The sequence below is a fragment of the Trichoderma atroviride genome, chromosome 2, assembly GCF_020647795.1.
Source record: "Trichoderma atroviride chromosome 2, complete sequence".
In the NCBI taxonomy this organism is placed as follows: Eukaryota; Fungi; Ascomycota; class Sordariomycetes; order Hypocreales; family Hypocreaceae; genus Trichoderma; species Trichoderma atroviride.
The window spans coordinates 2,539,162-2,555,985 of record NC_089401.1 but is presented as its reverse complement, the minus strand read 5'-3'; the positions used below and the strand labels follow the sequence as shown (position 1 = coordinate 2,555,985).

The 16,824-nt window shown below is 49.0% G+C and overlaps 5 protein-coding genes and 1 non-coding gene across 6 annotated transcripts; 1 reads left to right on the top strand and 5 right to left on the bottom strand.

The window, feature by feature from the left end:
* Positions 1 to 2,111: 2,111 nt before the first annotated feature.
* On the bottom strand, positions 2,112 to 2,573 carry TrAtP1_003638 (uncharacterized protein; the record flags this gene model as incomplete). The annotated part of the gene is made up of 1 exon (XM_066111968.1): positions 2,112 to 2,573. One exon carries the CDS (start codon positions 2,571 to 2,573, stop codon positions 2,112 to 2,114), a length of 462 nt encoding a protein of 153 aa, XP_065968049.1.
* Positions 2,574 to 3,392: 819 nt separating this feature from the next.
* Positions 3,393 to 3,465, bottom strand: TrAtP1_003637. Its single transcript has one exon. It is a non-coding gene; the product is annotated as a tRNA-Arg (tRNA).
* A 4,604-nt stretch (positions 3,466 to 8,069) lies between these two features.
* On the bottom strand, positions 8,070 to 10,152 carry TrAtP1_003636 (uncharacterized protein). Its single transcript, XM_066111967.1, has 6 exons — positions 9,849 to 10,152; positions 9,716 to 9,729; positions 9,617 to 9,636; positions 9,334 to 9,443; positions 8,861 to 9,192; positions 8,070 to 8,806 (listed from the first exon to the last, which is right to left on the bottom strand). The coding sequence occupies exons 1-6, from the start codon at positions 9,929 to 9,931 to the stop codon at positions 8,328 to 8,330; spliced, it is 1,038 nt and encodes a 345-aa protein (XP_065968048.1). The 5' UTR covers positions 9,932 to 10,152; the 3' UTR covers positions 8,070 to 8,327.
* Positions 10,153 to 10,498: 346 nt separating this feature from the next.
* On the bottom strand, positions 10,499 to 11,811 carry TrAtP1_003635 (uncharacterized protein). Its single transcript, XM_014088053.2, has 2 exons — positions 11,636 to 11,811; positions 10,499 to 11,569 (listed from the first exon to the last, which is right to left on the bottom strand). Exons 1-2 carry the CDS (start codon positions 11,636 to 11,638, stop codon positions 10,790 to 10,792), a joined length of 783 nt encoding a protein of 260 aa, XP_013943528.1. The 5' UTR covers positions 11,639 to 11,811; the 3' UTR covers positions 10,499 to 10,789.
* TrAtP1_003633 (uncharacterized protein) lies at positions 11,812 to 16,389 on the bottom strand. Its single transcript, XM_066111966.1, has 2 exons — positions 14,106 to 16,389; positions 11,812 to 14,037 (listed from the first exon to the last, which is right to left on the bottom strand). Exons 1-2 carry the CDS (start codon positions 15,954 to 15,956, stop codon positions 13,492 to 13,494), a joined length of 2,397 nt encoding a protein of 798 aa, XP_065968047.1. The 5' UTR covers positions 15,957 to 16,389; the 3' UTR covers positions 11,812 to 13,491.
* On the top strand, positions 11,936 to 12,574 carry TrAtP1_003634 (mitochondrial 54S ribosomal protein bL21m; the record flags this gene model as incomplete). The annotated part of the gene is made up of 1 exon (XM_014088052.2): positions 11,936 to 12,574. One exon carries the CDS (start codon positions 11,936 to 11,938, stop codon positions 12,572 to 12,574), a length of 639 nt encoding a protein of 212 aa, XP_013943527.1.
* Positions 16,390 to 16,824: the final 435 nt, after the last annotated feature.

The window sequence follows — 16,824 nt, the reverse complement described above, 5'->3', positions numbered from 1 at the left end:
AACGTTTGAAACTGAGATTTCATAAAGCCTTTGATCAGGGGGAAACCAGGAGAAAGCATAGGGGGGAGTGAGGGCATATTCCGCCTTTATGTTTCTCCTTCGTCGAGTAACCATTCTTCTCCTCGTCTTTCCCCCCCTGTGTTTTAGTTTTAGGCTTTCTCATACACCCACCTTCTTCTTCGACAAGACGTTGGGAAGCCTCGGGGACAAATCCATGCAAGTCGCGTGTGAAGACGACCCAAACAGGGACGGCCATCCGAAGATCCTTTGGCTCGAATACATCGAGACGTTGGGTCCAGAGCCCCGGTAGTTCTAAGCAAGTTTGATGCCACTACGACTACAAACGGATGGCCTCCCTCCGCTTTTTTGGATAAAATGATACCGTGGAGAATGTCGACATCGAAAATCCCTCCACTCCTGTCGTCAGGCATCCACGACAAACCGTCCAACAATCCTCCCAGATAAGTTTAATCTCCTCTGCCCTTACTAGTATCAAGGTCCGGCGAAGCCACTTCCAATGTCACTTACTGATAATCACAAGATCTCTGTGGCCTTTAGTTCAGTGTAATGTCATCTCTTGCGAGAAAGAGGCAAGAGGTTACACAATAATAGACCATATCCCACAGTACCCGTCTATTAGTAAGACGACTGAAACTTGGTATAATACGTGTAACATGCCCTGCTTACTTCCACCTTCCATGGAATTTCTCTATTTTTGTTCCACGGACACCAGCCTCCATCGACAGTACTCCACAGCCACAGAACTGCATGTCGATGAAGAGGAATGCGGGGGGAAATGTTGACTCAATCATTTTTATTGCGATGCATCGTTGAGTCGTCTATTGAGGACCTGGGGAACGGGCCGACTAATACAAAACGACCAGAATAAGGCCGTTCGGAGGGTTTTTTATGTAATGCGTGCGCCGAATCAGTTCATCCAGCCAAAACGGCAAAGTGGGCAGGGTTGGGAAGAAAGTCGAGACGCTGCACGACAATCCTTACCCCCCCTTTTGGTCAAGAGCCGTCATTAGCTTGCTCTGCCTATCGCAAAGATTGTGACAAGGTTTGCCCCAACGTGAAAAGAAGAGAAGAAGAAAGAAATTTTAGACGCCGCATTAACTTGCTCATCTCTTATGCCTAAAGAGGCAGGCCAGAAGCCCCATCTTGCTAGCTTGCAATACTGATGGAAACGAAATGCTGCCACCAACTTTGCAAGTTTCCAAAACATTAAGAGGGTGTATTGTTCAGTTGTTTTGTCAGTTATGACTCTCGACATAAATTGACTTTGTTGATGGTCCGAGTCTCATTGGTCTAAAGCCATCCGTGTACCCGAGAACAAGCTCCCGCGAGGCGTCATGATTCGAATTTAGCCTCGGGCCGGCACCTATTTTGACGGAAAAGCTTGGCGAGCTGCCATGTCGAAATCTGCCGTGCAAAGCTGGCACTGGCTAATATTGCGTATGTGAAGCCTAGAGCTAGAGGTACACTTGTTGGTATCTCACGTCGGCTTTTACCGTGTGTGCGGCGTCGGCTGAAACTAACGTGCCGATGACTTATACCAAACGCCCTCTTGACCGGGGGGCCCGACCTTGTGTCTCTTCTTGGAACTGTGTGTACTTGACTAGTCCATGGACTACATGGTTAGTTGGCTCATGAATCAGATAAGCATCTCAGTAGTACAGTATAGCCTCGGCATACATGATACAGGCAAGGGATGTACGTACCGGCCCCCAGCAATGCGGCGAAGATTTCAAATACCACCACTGCCACGATAGTCCACAGAGGACGGCCTGCCATTCGTCGGATGAACTGATGCTCGCAGTCGCCGGTCCATGCGACCACTTGGCGCTGACTGCGTGGGCATCCCGGCAGAATCAACGGCACTGCAGCAGCCCAACTGAGTAAGAGGCCCGTCGGCAGTAGATGCAGATCTGACAGGAACAGGGCTAGTCCCCAGGCGTTGTACCCAAATATAGGCTGTTCGGCAGCGTCGAGAGCCAAGCAGCTGCGAATCGAGATTGGACGTTGTGTCTCACCGGCACGGCCTGTGGTGGTCGGGACAACTGTGCCGCAGCCCTACCGAGACGCTCATGACACGGCCTTGACGCAGCTTAGGCGACATACTTGCGCCGTGCTCCGCAGATGGTAGACGTTGGGACGTGGTGTCGGCGTAGTATCGCATCGTATCTCGCGGCGGTTTTGGTCCTAGCACGCGATCTCTGCCCAGGTAGCATCAACACGTGCGAACATCCCTGGATGGCCAAGTCGTAAGCGCAGCGAAATATTCCGTGACTGGCGATACGCCCCGTTGGCACCTGCTCAGGCCAGCAATACGACTGCTTTCGACTGAGCGACATGCCGCGAAGCCAGCAGCGCTCGAGTCCTGCTGTCTCGGGGCATCGGCTCTTCTCCCTCTTCTCCCCGCGTATTCTTCCCCAGACTTGCTGCTCGATGATGTCGTCGGCCACCCTCTGCGCAACGGGTAAAAGTGAATGCCCGAGCCAAGACTCACGAGCGTTTGACAGGCGGAGCGCCTCGCCAATCAAGGCCTCGTCCGCCGCCGTGGGTTGCATTGGATTCGGCCCTGTCGAGAAATGGGTGGGCGGTGCTGCATAAGTGCAGGTGTTTTACAGCGAGAAGAGTGCGAGCACGGCCGTATACACGTATACAACGGAGAATTACCTCGAAACAGGTATCCATGTCCCGTGCACGAGACAAGTGAGTGCTGAGTACACGTAGATGCCTAATAGGCCTGATGGGTGCTGCTGACTGGGCTTACAGTATAGCAGTCAGTTGGGACTTCTTGACCAGCAATATCCCACATGCTGCTCCATCCGTGGCGAAATAGTAATAAATAGTAGTAATACAACGCAGTCCCGCTAGAATCAGAATTGCAGGTGCAGGCCTGCCCTTCTTACCTCCCACTCTTGTCGCCAGTTCTACCAATCACCAGCGTTTCTCGCAGTGTCTTGCCAGAACTCGCGCAGTACCGGCCAGCTACTTGCGCCTTATCAATCGCGCTTACTGCATCTGGGCAATGCATAGAGGCAAAGAGGGTTACATTGCGACGAAATAGTGGTACCGCCAAGGTACCAGTATATCAAGTCCTAGACAGGTGGTAATCTTTGTGGTTCGAGTATACCTTATATTTGGAACAATTCGGGCCTGACTATGTGCTTCAGGGCGTGCTCTCTTTGGTGATGGACGCCAATACTACTACCATCTTTGATTCCAATCGTCTGGTTTCATGATGCGATTGTTGAGGGCTCTGAAGAGAAAAAGTAATATTGCTGCCATTTGCCCTCAAGAGGAAGGAAAAGGAAGAGGAGAAAGAAAGTAGAGAGAAACGCGCTGAACGCACAGCAGGATAAAAAGGGCAAAAAAGAAGAATAACCCCCCGGCGGGGATCGAACCCGCAATCTCAAGATTAGAAGTCTTGCGCCTTAGCCCTTAGGCCACGGGGGCTTTGTGTCAGCGAGATCACTAACAAGTTGCTGTGCGAGAACGTGTCTAAAACTTCTAATGTTGGTTCGAGTCCGGCAGGGGCCGTTTTTTACCCCATTGTTGTTAGTTTTACTACTACCTACAACGGGCGCTTATTGATCCTATTGCCTTGATGAGGAAATGATGTTCTCATTTTCCTCGGTTTCTTGTGTTTCGCCAAGTGATTCGGCTGCTATCTAGCTGAAATGCGGTGGTCTTGTTAAGCTGAGCCAGCTTACTATTCGTTACCCATTTCCAGGGCTCCTTTCTCATTAGGAAGAAGATAATTTTCCGTCGAGTCATTCCGTTCTGCAACCAAACACTTGCTCTCTTCTTACCTAGTACCCAAGGTTGGTATACATCGATGCTACGTAGTGCAGACAAGATAACAACGCGCAGCTGTAAACATCTCCTTGACCCTTTTCCACTCTGCTCCGAACTGACGGTTCCATGTGCAAGGATCCATCCCCTTTCTCCTGCCGCATATGTCGTGTGTAACCACGCAGAATGCAAGGCGAGTGGGCATGAGGTCGCGAGAGATAACCGTGTTCGATTAGCATCAATTTATTTATATTTTTCCCTTGTTTGCATGTGGAAGGTGTTATTTCTCCCGCCTGGTGGAGCGCAGCCGCTCGCATATGCACAAGTCTTTAAAAGCTTAAAGGTATTATTCAGCTACCCTATAAATACTAGTAAGTGCTCATCCTCTGATGCCATTTGTGCGGCGCATGATGATTTACAAGTTGTTTATATAATCATACGGAGGAATATATTTTCCATTATAGTTGTCAATTTGTCCATGTGCTTGTATATATCCACTCTTCCAACATAATCCCCCAATCCGGGAGTATCTATGCAATCGCTTACTAGGCTGGTGAACGGTCAACTCCGAATCTATTTTTAACTGTTCAGTCTCCTTTCAATCTCCTGAAAACGAAAATCTCCTACTGGACTACAGAAACTATTTCTCCAAATTTTAATTGCACCATGGAGAAACATCTCCATTGCACCGTTTGTTGACCTCTCAAGACTACGTAGAACTCAATCCCACTAAACGTGACGAGATTGGTGTTAGGGAATGTCTTAGCTTTATCCAAAGGACATGTTGAAGTTTCAAATCTTCATCAATCAAGCCTAAACAGAACCTTGTCGTCTATTACTTCTATTTCCTATAGTACTCTCTCAAATTTCCACAACCTTCTTTATGTCTAAGCCGCGACTCTGTGTGAGGCCCCTAGACCTCAACCTTATCATTGTGCGACCTCGACATCTGTCTCAAGTTCCCACAGCCTTCTTTATGTCTAAGCCGTGAATCGTTGCGTGGCCCCGACAACTTATCCCTACACAATCTTCGCATCCCCGCAAGGTACTTCTCATCCCGTGCATCAACAACACATTCTTCATACAGTTTGCCCGCCTCTCTCCACTCTTCTAGTCTCCTGTGACATTCGGCCCGGTAGAATTTAATCTTGCGGTCAATTTTCACCATTCCTTCTGCCACTGCAAGCGAACTGGCGTCATTAGCTTCATCTAAAGCCTTTTCTACCTTGGACGGATGCATGTTCAAGTATCTCTTGCAAGCGTTCAAGTGCTTTTCGATGCGAGCACGAATCCATTCGATGTCGTCTTCACCAGGCTTGAATAGCCTATCGAAAATCTCCGGAGATGGATTCATCGGCTAGTGTGATATGCCTTCTGTATTTGACTGGGCAAATTCGATGAGAAGAGAAAAATCGCTGTTTCTTCTAGCAGCTCTTGAGCTGAATCCTTTGCTGCCGCTTGTTTATGTATGTTTGTAAGCTTATAAGTCTCGTATATGTACTCCTACCTGGTAAAGAATGCAGTCTTTGAATAATTACCTTGTCTGCAATTTGTCTTGATAATTTGTTATTTATGGCAACTCCTAAACTCTTTGAGTGATGGATTTACAAACTTTACCAAACAAAGACCTTCCGCAAAGCTCTCAAGGGAATTTTTCCTCAAAGAAATGTCCTGTTCAATTTATAGCCACAGTATCGCCAGCAGCAGACAATCACAAATTATTAGTGTAGGCACAGTACAAAGCAAACAAGGAAGAGATGGTACGAAAATAGCAGCGCTGGAGCTGTCATTTTCTTTGACCGACCAACGTTGTTATGGAGAACGTCTATCATTGTTTGCATAGGCTGTTTCGCATTGAACGTGAGCAGTATTTTCTGCGTAGTATCTCTACATTTATTCGGGCACAAGTTCTGGGCGTGACAAACCTCTGCGTTTCTGAGGGAGGGGCGTGCCAAGAGCCTCTACTGTGATTATATGTATAAATGGAAATAGACTTCATGGCTCAATCAACTCTCAAACACTCGTCATGTATTGTTAGGAAGATATAAACTCAAAAACACCACAGGCTGCATCAGCGCAACATGATACTATCCCTCTTCTTCCCCCCCCCATGCTCATTCACCATTTCACAACCTTCTTAATGGCTGGGCCCGCAAATTCCTGCGTAGCCTCCAGGCCTCGGCTTTATCTTTACATAACTTCGAGACCTTGTCTTCGCATAATATTTCCATCCTTAAAAGCCACTCCTCATCATCCTTTGTAACGACATTGCACCGTTTGTACAGCCCATAAGCCTGCTCCAACATGCCTAGTCTCATGTAGCACTCCGCCTTGTAAAACCTGATCCTGCGTTCGATATCCATCGCAAGTTCACTGGCTATTTTGGCGTGTTCCAAGGCTTTATTGACCCTAAAAGAGTATGCACCCAGATTCCATTTGCAGGCTTCCAAATGCTCTTTGATGGGACTCGGAATCCCTTTCAGATCGTCTTCATCAGATTTGGGTGGCATATCGGAAATCCCTGGAGCTGGATCTGTCTGCTCTGAAGGAGGCTGGTCTGATTACGCCTCCTATATTTGGCTGGATACTTTTGATTGGAAAAGAAGATCGCGATTTTGTTTAAGAGCCCCTGAGCTGAATCCACCACTGCGACTTCTTCGAGGTGTTTATGGGTTTATGGGGCTCGTATACGCGTTCTTCATGAAATGCAAATTTTAGAATCCTTTTGGCTATTTCCTGAAAACCTTTGAGATTTGTGGCTACTCAGTCGTTTTAAAGTGTCTAGAAACCTTTTTTCACTGGGTAGTTACGCAAAGACCAGCGGGTCACTTCCCAACGACATATCCTGTTCAATTCACAGCCACAGACTCGCCACCAGTATACGATTATGAACACAAGGTGTAATCCAGGAAAAATTAAAGGAGAAAGATTAATGTAGTACAAATCCAGCTGTACTGGTGCTGTCATGCGTGTTGAACAGTAAACGTTCCTCCACAAAACAGAACCCCATAACCGTCTACGTAAGAGAGGACGTTTCGCCCATTTTTGCGCAGCATTTCAACCAATTTCCGCATGTTCAAACATATTGGCGCGTTCAGTTACATAAAGATAAAGATGTAGACTTAAAAAATACCACAGGCTACATCAAATGACTAGAACGTGACGACTATCTCTATTTCCACCCCCCCTATGCTCCTTCACATTTCCACGACCTTCTTGATGGCTGGGCCGCAATCTCTTGCGTGGCTTCGAGGTCCCAGCATTATCTCTGCTTATTCCCTCGGTATCATCTCCGCGTAGCCTCTCAGCCTCAGCTCTGCAATGTAATTGCATCTCCCGAACCCACTGCTTATCCTCCTCTGTGACAACAGTACACCTTTCGTATAACTCATAAGCCTCCTCCCACCACTTTAGTTTCCTGCAGCACTCTGCTTGGTAGTATCGGATGCTGCGTTCGATATCCTTCATGCCGTATGCCATTGCAAAATTACTGGCTTCATTGGCTTCGGACAAGGCTTTTTTGAAGTTCCATGGGTGTTCATACAGGCCTCTTTTGCAGGCCTCCAAGCACTCTTCAATGTAAATCAGAATCTCTTCCAGATCGTCTTTCCTATTAGATTTGGGTGGCATGTCGAAAATCGCTGGACCTGGACCTTTTTGCTCTGTATGAGACTGATCTGATTACGCCTGCTATATTTGACTGGACAATTTCGATTATAAAAGAAACTGCAGTTTATTCTAGTAATGCTTCAGCTGAATGTTCTGCCGTGGCCTCTTTGGGGATGTTTGCAGACTTTTGATGCTGGTATACGTATTCTAATGAATGCAATTTTTGAAGAATCATCTGGTTGGCTATTTTCTGGAAGATTTCGTGATTTGCGGTCACTCAAGTTACTTTAAATGGTTGAGAAACTTTCCTATACAAAGATCGGCTACAAAGCTCTCAAGAGGATGACTTCCCAACAAAGAAATATCCTGTGCAATTTACAGCCAAAGCCGCGCCACCAGTATACGATTATGAACACAAGGTGTAGTCCAGCACAAAACAAAGGAGAAAGAGATAATGTAGTGCAAAATTAGCTGTACTGGGGCTGTCATATGAAATACTTCCATCATCGTCTACAAAGAGTAGGCCGTTGCATATTACTGAGAGTAGTGACTTTTGCGCAGCATTTCTGCATGTTTCAACACATTGGCGTGTTCAGTTACATGGAGATAAAGATGTAGACTCAAAAAAAAAAAAAAAAAAACCATGGGCTACACTCCGCAAGAGAATCATCTTTTAATGCTTCTTTCTTTTCGAGTCTTAGCACTCGCTGCGTTGGTCTATCTACCTACTTTTAAACCCATCTGCACACATAAAAAAATATCACATATGTACGCCACTAGAATAGCCTTGTCTCATCATTCTTCCATACTCCATTGTCCGCTGTCGTCTTCCCAGACCTCTGATTAACCCCTCACACAGGTCTTTGTTTTGAATCCTCCAAAAATACTCCGATCAAGAACAGAATAACATACGCTTAGCACATCTTGTACTCGCTGCCGCCGGAAGCAACTCTGTTTGCATCGGAGGTCTGGAAGTTGTACTCAATCTCAATGTCCAAATCACGGCGGTTCTTGTTGTTGGGCTTGACATCAAGTTTGCAGTGAATCTCCTCTCCGTCTTGTGTGGTCAGGACATCCTTGATGTAGAAAACGGTCTGTTTCCAGTGGGTGTACTTGGTGTGAGGGCCGGTAGAGAAGCGGATGGGCTTGTGGCAGGCAGTGAAGTCAATATCGAACCAAGAAACGAGAGCGTGGACGAAGTCGTCTCGCTTGGCGGTCAGAGTAAAGCTTGTGTTGAAGGCGAGGTCGGCGGTGGTGCAGGTGTAGAGATCGAGGGTCAGAACGGGGACGGGGTCGGTAACGACAGCCTTGAGATCGACAGTATCGACCAAGGGTTCTGAGAGAGCGGTCTCCTTCAGGGGAGTGTAGTCAAAGCCGTACACGTTATCCCAGACTTATATAGCTGTTAGACTAGTGAAATATGGCCATAGAATAAGGAGCAACTTACATCCAATCTTCTCCTCCTTGTAGTCGCCATCCTCAATACCGGCGAAGAAGATGGTGGCCTTGTCGGGGAAGATGAGACCGTCCTTGACCAGGTACTTGTCACGGGCGTACAGGACGGTGTCCAGCATGCTTTCGTAGAGGAGGAAGTAGCCCATCCACTCGGAGATGATGATGTCGACCTGGGGGAAAGGGAGCTCGATCTCCTCCATCTTGCCCTGGATCAGGGTGATCTTGTCTGACAGGCCGTTGGTCTTGACGATCTCTCGGGCCTTGAAGATGATGGTGGACATGTCCACACCAATGACATGCTTGGCGCCGGCCTTGGCGGCAAACCTAGCAAAGAAATCATGTGAATATGTGTTTTTTCCCCATTGCTCTCTTTTCACCGGTCTTCTATTCGTTTCGACGACATGTCGCAAAGAAAAAAGCTCGACGGAGCGGAATCGCTAAAGGAGAAAATTCGGAAGCACATACATGGAAAGGATGGCGGTACCGCATCCAACATCGAGAACAACCTTGTCCTTAAAAATGTGCTTGTTCTGGACAATGGCGTTCATGTACGACCTCGTGCGCACCTCATCTTTCTGTAGTTTCACCAACTGTCAGTTGTGTACTCTTTCATCTTCTTTTTCCCTTTGCATATCCACTGATGCTGCGCAGCCAGATGCAGCCAACAGTAGCGCTGTCGCATCAGATTTCGCGACGCGAGGCTGAAGGAGGGGCAGCAGCTGCATGAAATAAGAGGGGATGTGCTCACCAGCATTTCCTCGTGGATGCCTGCGCATTGTAACAACACTCAAAGTTAGATAACAATTCTCCTAGGAAGACTCATTTTTTCTTTCTCGTGTATTCGTACCATGATGATCGTAACTGGACGCAAGCATAAGTCAGCGTCGCCGTCTTCAAAGCCGTAATAGTCGCCTTCAAAAGTCTCCGCGCAAGGCTTTCCTTTTGCAGGGAACCACTCTCAGCTGATTGGAAAAACGTACCTCTTAAAGTAATGCTGCTCGCTGTGCTCCATAGTCTTGAGCTTCTGCTCAGCGAGCTCAACTTCCATCTTATCGCCAGACATTTTCGAATTAGAAATGGAGGGGAAATGAAAAAGAAAAAGAAACCCGGCTCGTCTATTCAACAAAAAAAGAAAAGTCTATTATCGATCCTTTCTTCGAGGCGGCACAAATCGATGCAGAGAAAAATTCGTTTTGCAAAGGGAAGAAGAAAAAAAAACAAGACGCCTTTTTTCTCTGTTCTGGTTTATGCTCTTTTGGCCTGCGGCTGGAAAGACTTGAATCGTTGCGGCGGCAAAACAAAGACAAGAAAGGCAGGCTTGGTTGGGCAGAAAATTAAATTATCCTTGTCACCGCCTTTGGCAGGGTCCCCGCTATCCACTTTTGGACGACCGAGTTTTGCTAGTCTGGCGGTCGGTGGCTGTTGGTGCTAAAAAAAAAAAATTGCGATGGAGGCGTTGATAGAGGCGATAGAGGGACTGATAGAGCTAGCAGACTTTGATAAATCGCTGAATTCGACATATGCTTAATAGCAGACCATTATTAAGCTCTAAATACAAGATATAGAAGATTGGACGTGGTTGAATACATTGGTATTCCTTTTATGCATCGAAGCATATGGATTTTATAGAGGGATATTACAATATTAGATTGACAAACATCTTTCATCTTTCTTGTATTACTCGTAGACCTTGATTTCTTTGAGCATCGAGGACGAGGACCCTGATATCCTCGGAAGTCTAACATCTCCCTAATAGATCTCATCTAGCCCTTGCTTCTTTTATATGTCTTTTTTTCTCTTTCCTCCTACATCAAGCACCCATACCTCCCAAGGTAGTACCCAACGCCAAAACGCCAATACATGCACTTGACAGCCGTGGCTCTCAACAAACAATACTGAAACCACACGATTTCCCAATGACTTAGACCAGCAGCACACTGTTGATGCATCCCTCGTTCTCAGGGTTGTTTGTCACCTGAGCGTATCGGCCCCAGACAACCTTTCCTCCAGCAGTAACCAGACCCAACTCGCTAACATTGACTTCGAGAATGGTACCCTTGGTCAAAACACCCAGCTGAGTGTACAGCGGGTTCTGCGGGTTCTTCTTAACGCTGATAATGGGCAGCTGCACAGTAACGCCAAGCTCCGGGTGTGTAACATTGGCCTTCTTGTAACGCAGACCCATGGGGCGAATGAAGCGCTCGTACTTGGGATTCCGTCTGGTGAAGTCGGGCCCAACAAAGGTAGGCTTCGTAATGACACGCTTCCACGCCCTCTTGTGCGTCTTCTTGCCTGTCTTGACAACCTTGAACATCTCCTCCTCGCTGATGCCTCGCACCTTGGGCAGCGGCACGCTAAACTTGGCAGCCTTCTCCGCACGCTTGTTCTTGATGGCGCTGCTGAGGGCCTTTGCCGTGGACGGGTTCGATCGGTCGAGCAGGTACGAGGGCAGAGGCTGCGTGGGCTCCTTCTCGTCCGCGGTCTTGACGTTGCGCTCCTCGTGGGCCTTGATGGCCTTCTTCATCTGGATCTTTTCATTGTGGCGCTTCTTCTGGTACAGCTTGGCCTTGAGGCCGCGCAGGTTCTGGGCGTCTTGCGAGGCCTTGTGGCCTTCACGGGCGATGCGCTTTCGGGTTCGCTCTTCGTGGTCGAGACGGCGGCCGTGCAGCTTGCGCCATCTCTCCATATACTCGTTCTGAGGCTGCAGGGAGTTAGAATTGCCATTTCTATCGTCATTCTATAACTGTCTTCTGCTCTCAAAACATACCATGTTGGCGGTGTTGTTTGTCCTTTGTCCTGGACTTTGCTTCTATGCAGTAGTGGAGACTAAGAGCCAGGTACGGTGCAAAATTCCCAGCTCGAAAAGAGGAAAAAAAATGTTGGCGCCAAGATTTCATCGGGCCCCGGCGCCACACTAATCCGGGCCGGCCGCAGAAAGTCGCAAAGCGCAAAGCTTCGTATCCAATCGTGCGATTGAAAACACCAGACCGGGGAAAGGCTGTAAAAGCTGCAGAGGGACCGAAAAACAAAGGGAACGTCTTCCAGCCGGTCGCTCAAAGCAAAAACAATGAGCAGAGCACTCCTTCGCTCCGTGCTGGAGCTTAGGGCCCCGAGCTCTCGCCTCGCCCCTCTATTCGCACAGCCAATCCGTCACATGCTGCCTCGAAGCTTCAACACCACTGCGCCAATCGTCGAGCCCGTTGCCCAGCCGCACGTCAACAATGCCCCAAATCCTACCGAAGACCAAGTCCGTCCCTTGGCCTTCAAGAAGAGCCACCCCGCCGAGCCTCCCAAGCCAATTGACGACTCTGTCAAGACTCTTCTGCCCCTCCTCGCCGCTCAGCCAGGCCACTACATCACTGTCCACATCCATGGCTTCCCCTACCTTGTCCAAGAGGGCGACCAGATTCGCCTGCCGTTCAAGATGCCCGGCGTCGTTCCTGGGGATGTCCTCCGCCTGAACCGGGCTAGTGTCATCGGCAGCAGAGATTATACCATGAAGGGTGCACCCCACATCGACGAGAGGGCGTTTGAGTGCCGTGCTACGGTCTTGGGTACAGAGTCAGAGCCGCTGCGAATCAAGGTCAAGACGAAGAGGAGGCAGAGGAGAAAGCGCCAGGCCAAGAGCAAACATCGATATACCATCCTGCGGATCTCAGAGCTGAACATTAAGAATGTGGAAGAGGTTGAAGACGCTTCATCATGAAGATTGTTGATGAGCTCGCGAGAGAAAAAAATAATGGTGTGAATTGGGTGAAAAAGTGGCAAAGAGGAAAAGATTGATGTGGAAATTTGATAAACGATGTCACGACGTTGCAAGGCAAATGTGTATCATCTAGCGTTCAGCATATATGGATATTGCTGGCTGTACAATAACAAGAGGGCGCAAAGATAAGAGAGAAGGAAACAAAATATTACAACACAATACCAATCAAGAACCAGGTACCAAAAATAAAAAGCCAAAACAGTCATGATATGTGACATTCAATTCCACGCCATATCGCAAAGCAGCGTCTCCAATACAAAGTACTCTATACAGGCAGAGCCTTCTGTCATCCAAGCCCATCCAATTCATAATAAAAAGCCCGCTCTAGTTCAAAGTAGCGTGTATGTACACCAAAGAAAGAAAGACAAAAGAGTTGCAAAAAAAGATGTAAAACTCCTCAACACCAAGCTGGTGATGCCATCGTGAACGTCGTAATAGAAAATGTGTTCCTTTTGAACTTGGCCGACACCTTTCCTTCCCCTTGTCATAAGTTTTTTCCTGAAATAAGGATGACCTAAAAGTTCATAGACTTTGATCTTCTTGTTCGTAGCTGCTCGTATCCTTGTCATTGGCGCTCTGATCCAGATTATTAATATTAATGAGGCCTATTCCCTACTGCTTTTCTTAGACTGCTCCAATATGCTTGTGGCCAGACGCTTGCCCCTTCTGACTCTGTAGGCATGCGTTCTCGGCATCTCGTGACAACGCTCTGAATGATTCTTCCTAGCAGCTCTTCGTCGATGGGGAGAGCCTTGTCGCTAAGTTCTGCAGGATACAGGAATGGGTCAGTGTCGTGAAGGAGTTCTTCGCATGTCGGGCGCATATGCTGGTCTCGGTTGAGGCAACGCTTCAGAGTTCTAATCAGCGAAGGGGGAACGGGGGGCGCCGCCCATGCCACGAGAGGGAAATTCGACGTGGTGATCCCAGTTAATGATGGCCTGACATCTCGCCATCTGGTTGGCAATATGGCCAAAGGGTGGTAAACCATAGACCATCTGGTAGAGGATGCAGCCCAGAGACCACACATCGCTGGGCTTGCCAAGCTTCATGAGCTTAGGGCGACCAGGGAAGCGACCTCCGCGCGGGTTGTTGGAGTCTAGCAGTGACTCGGGAGACATGTAATTGGGTGTGCCTATCTGAGTTTCGCGATGGACATTGACTGTCTCGTCGGTCTGAATGGCATTGGCGATGCCGAAATCGATAAGCTTGAGCCTGCCTTTGACAAGGACAAAATTGGCGGGCTTCAGATCTGAGTGAACAATGTCATATTGATGAACGGCGTGCAGGCACTCCAGCATCTCTTTCCAGTAAAACCGCACGAATACGGGGTCAAATCTGGAAGCTTCAGGGTTCTGACGACTTGCCAAGAGAGCGTTCAAGTCTCGCTCTCCCATTTCCATAACCTACATGAGTGCCAATGCGTTAGTAAATCCACATGTGTTATAATATAGCAATGATAGGAATTACTCACCAAGCTGAGTACCTGCTTCTCCAAGTTCATCTCGTAGGCGAAGAGGTTAATAACCCGATCTACTCCCTCGAGCCTCCCGAGGAGATCAATTTCACCCTTGTATCCCTTGATAGTCATTTCATCGGCATTTTCCAAAGCCACGCGCTTCAAAGCAAACATTTGCCCATTCTCTGCAGTTACTCGATACACCTTGGCACTGCCGCCACGGCCCAGGCAGTCCAGTCTTGTGTAAGTTTTTCCATTGACTCTTAGCACGTTTCTCCGCTGTTTGGTTGATGTTGATGTTGCTGCTGCGCCAGTAGCTGAAGTAGCCGCCTCCATAACAGACATCTTGGGAGGAGGAGGGGGAGCAGGTCGTTGCGGAGTATTGTTTGCGACTGGCGCCAGTGGTTTCCGTTCTGGTGAAGCTGGCCTGGCGAAAACGGGATCAATGCTCATTGGTCGCGCTGGGGCCTTGTCCATCGGATCATCAAAGGAAGATTTCGAGCGCTTGTAAGCGGAGCGGATGTCGTTTTCCTTTTCGCTTGTCGAGGGTATATTGGAGGGTATATTATGATAAAGCACCGATTTTCTGTATGGTATTTCCTCCTCTTCTGCATCCTCTCTCTCTCTTTCTAGGGGTGGATATCGCTGCGGCTCTGGTTCAGGGTCAAATCCACGTGGCGAGGGCCGCCCAGATCCCGGACGGGACTCCATGCTCGAGTAATGTCTCCTGTGAAGCGCTCTAGCCGAAGCACTTGCACTAACAGGGCTTCCAGAGTTGAAATCTCGGTTCCCATCCGGGTAGTAATTAACTTCTGGGACATCCTCCATCGGTTGGTCTTGGTCTTGATCTTGCTCCTGGTGAGGATTGTACTGATCCATTTCTCCTTCGCCCTCGGCATCCTCTTCGCTCTGTCGCCGCCTTCCACGTCGTGCAGGGCCGCTCAGAAATGTTCCGGCGATCTTGCCGGCACGCTTGATGCGCATCGAACTCTGCGGGTTGCCATTATCATCCAGCCGACCTTTGGCTGAAGCAAGTCGTGAGACACTACCGTAAGCTGCAGATGCCGCCGTGTTACGTGCGACAGTCTCGGGAACGTCGTAGTGCTCGTAATCATCCACCTCTATAGCAGACCTATCAACGGCAGAGCGATCAAATGATCGCCCCGATGATACACCGGCTGAGCCTGGTTTACTACGGCTGCCGGAAGAGTTGGTGGAGATCCTCACGACACGATTCCCATTTGCAGGTGTGTTGATGTCTGCTGGCGGCTCTGGCTTCTCGTCGGAAGACTTATCCCTACTGGCTGGCCGGCTAGCCTGCTGGTGTCGCTGTGTTGATCGAGAGAAGGAGCTTGAGCGCCGTTTCGAAGGCTGGATCTGACTCAGGGTCTGTGGTGTGTTGCTGAGCCTTACTACTCTTTTCCTTTGCACGGGACTTGTGCCATGTTCTCTGGCAGGACTCGAGGTCCTCGATGTTTTGCCCTCGGGAGCTTGCCCGCCAATGGAGGCTCGGTGTCTTCCGCGCTCAGACGTGGATGATATTGACGCCCCCAATTGGCTGGTCCGTCGTCGAGTTCGTGGTGGTGAAGGTGGACGCTCCATAGCCTGGGCGGCAGCCTCAGATCGGCCATCGTTGAGAAGCGCTTTGGTGAGAGCGCTCAGCTTCATAGGCACAGGAATCTCATCCTCGGAGCTGTCATCGTTGTACTGGTTGGCGTTGCTTTGGGATTGCATCGCTTGAGCCTGCTGGCTCTCGCTCCTGGTCATGGCTGATCGTAGGGGAGGCTGGCGTAGAGCCTGTTGTCGCTGCGAGACCCTCCGGACAGGGCCGGCGGCCATTGGGGTCGGCGATGCAGCCGTCGCCATGGTCGGGATATGCGTGCCGGCGGTCAAGCGGGGATAGAAAAAAATGGTATTCGGTGCGCAATTCACAGTAGGCTGCTCGCAAATTAGATTAAGTATACTTTATGTGTGCCGCTTCCTCATGGTCCGGAGGACAAAAAAGCAATCAAGAAACTGGAAGCTCTATTGCGTAGGGGTGCATGTTCAAGGATGAAGAGAGCGGAGAGAGCTAACTAGAGCCAAAAGATTTATTTTTGCCTGGGTGATGTTTGCGAAACAACGCTGGCCAATCAGCGCCCGCCCGGTTGCTGTGGGCAACGTGCAATTCCAGGAACGGCCCCGGCGGCGGCACCCGCGCTAGTCTGCAAGGGTGGCTTTTAAGTGCGACAAGTTGAAATGGCGCTGGTTCATGGTGATGTTGGGCCGGCTGTGCATCAATAAATAGTTGGCGGTGATGATGAGGCTGCAAGATGGGATCTTTGCCTGTCTTTGCAGATTTATGTGTGGTTGTGGCGATGCCGCATGACATGGAGCTAGCATGTACCGGTACGCGCTGCTTGGTATTTGAGCCTAAATGCAGCTATGAGCTGTTCATGGTAGGTATTTGTTGGCATTTGAGGCAGAAGAGTGCCAAGGACATTGACGTATTATGCGCTGCTCCTCAATCAGACAATCACATCTTTTTGCATCTCGGTAAGAGAAATTCCAAGCTGATTCGAAAGCGATTCACATCTTATATACCTACTTGCCCGTGTAAGCCGTAATGTGTACGTTCGTACCTGTACTTTGATTACCAGCGCCGCTCCGAGCGCCTCCGAGTACCCGCACCCAATTGGGTCCCAAACTCCGCCGTTCTCTGTGCACTTCCTTACAAACCTCCAAGTCGCTGTGG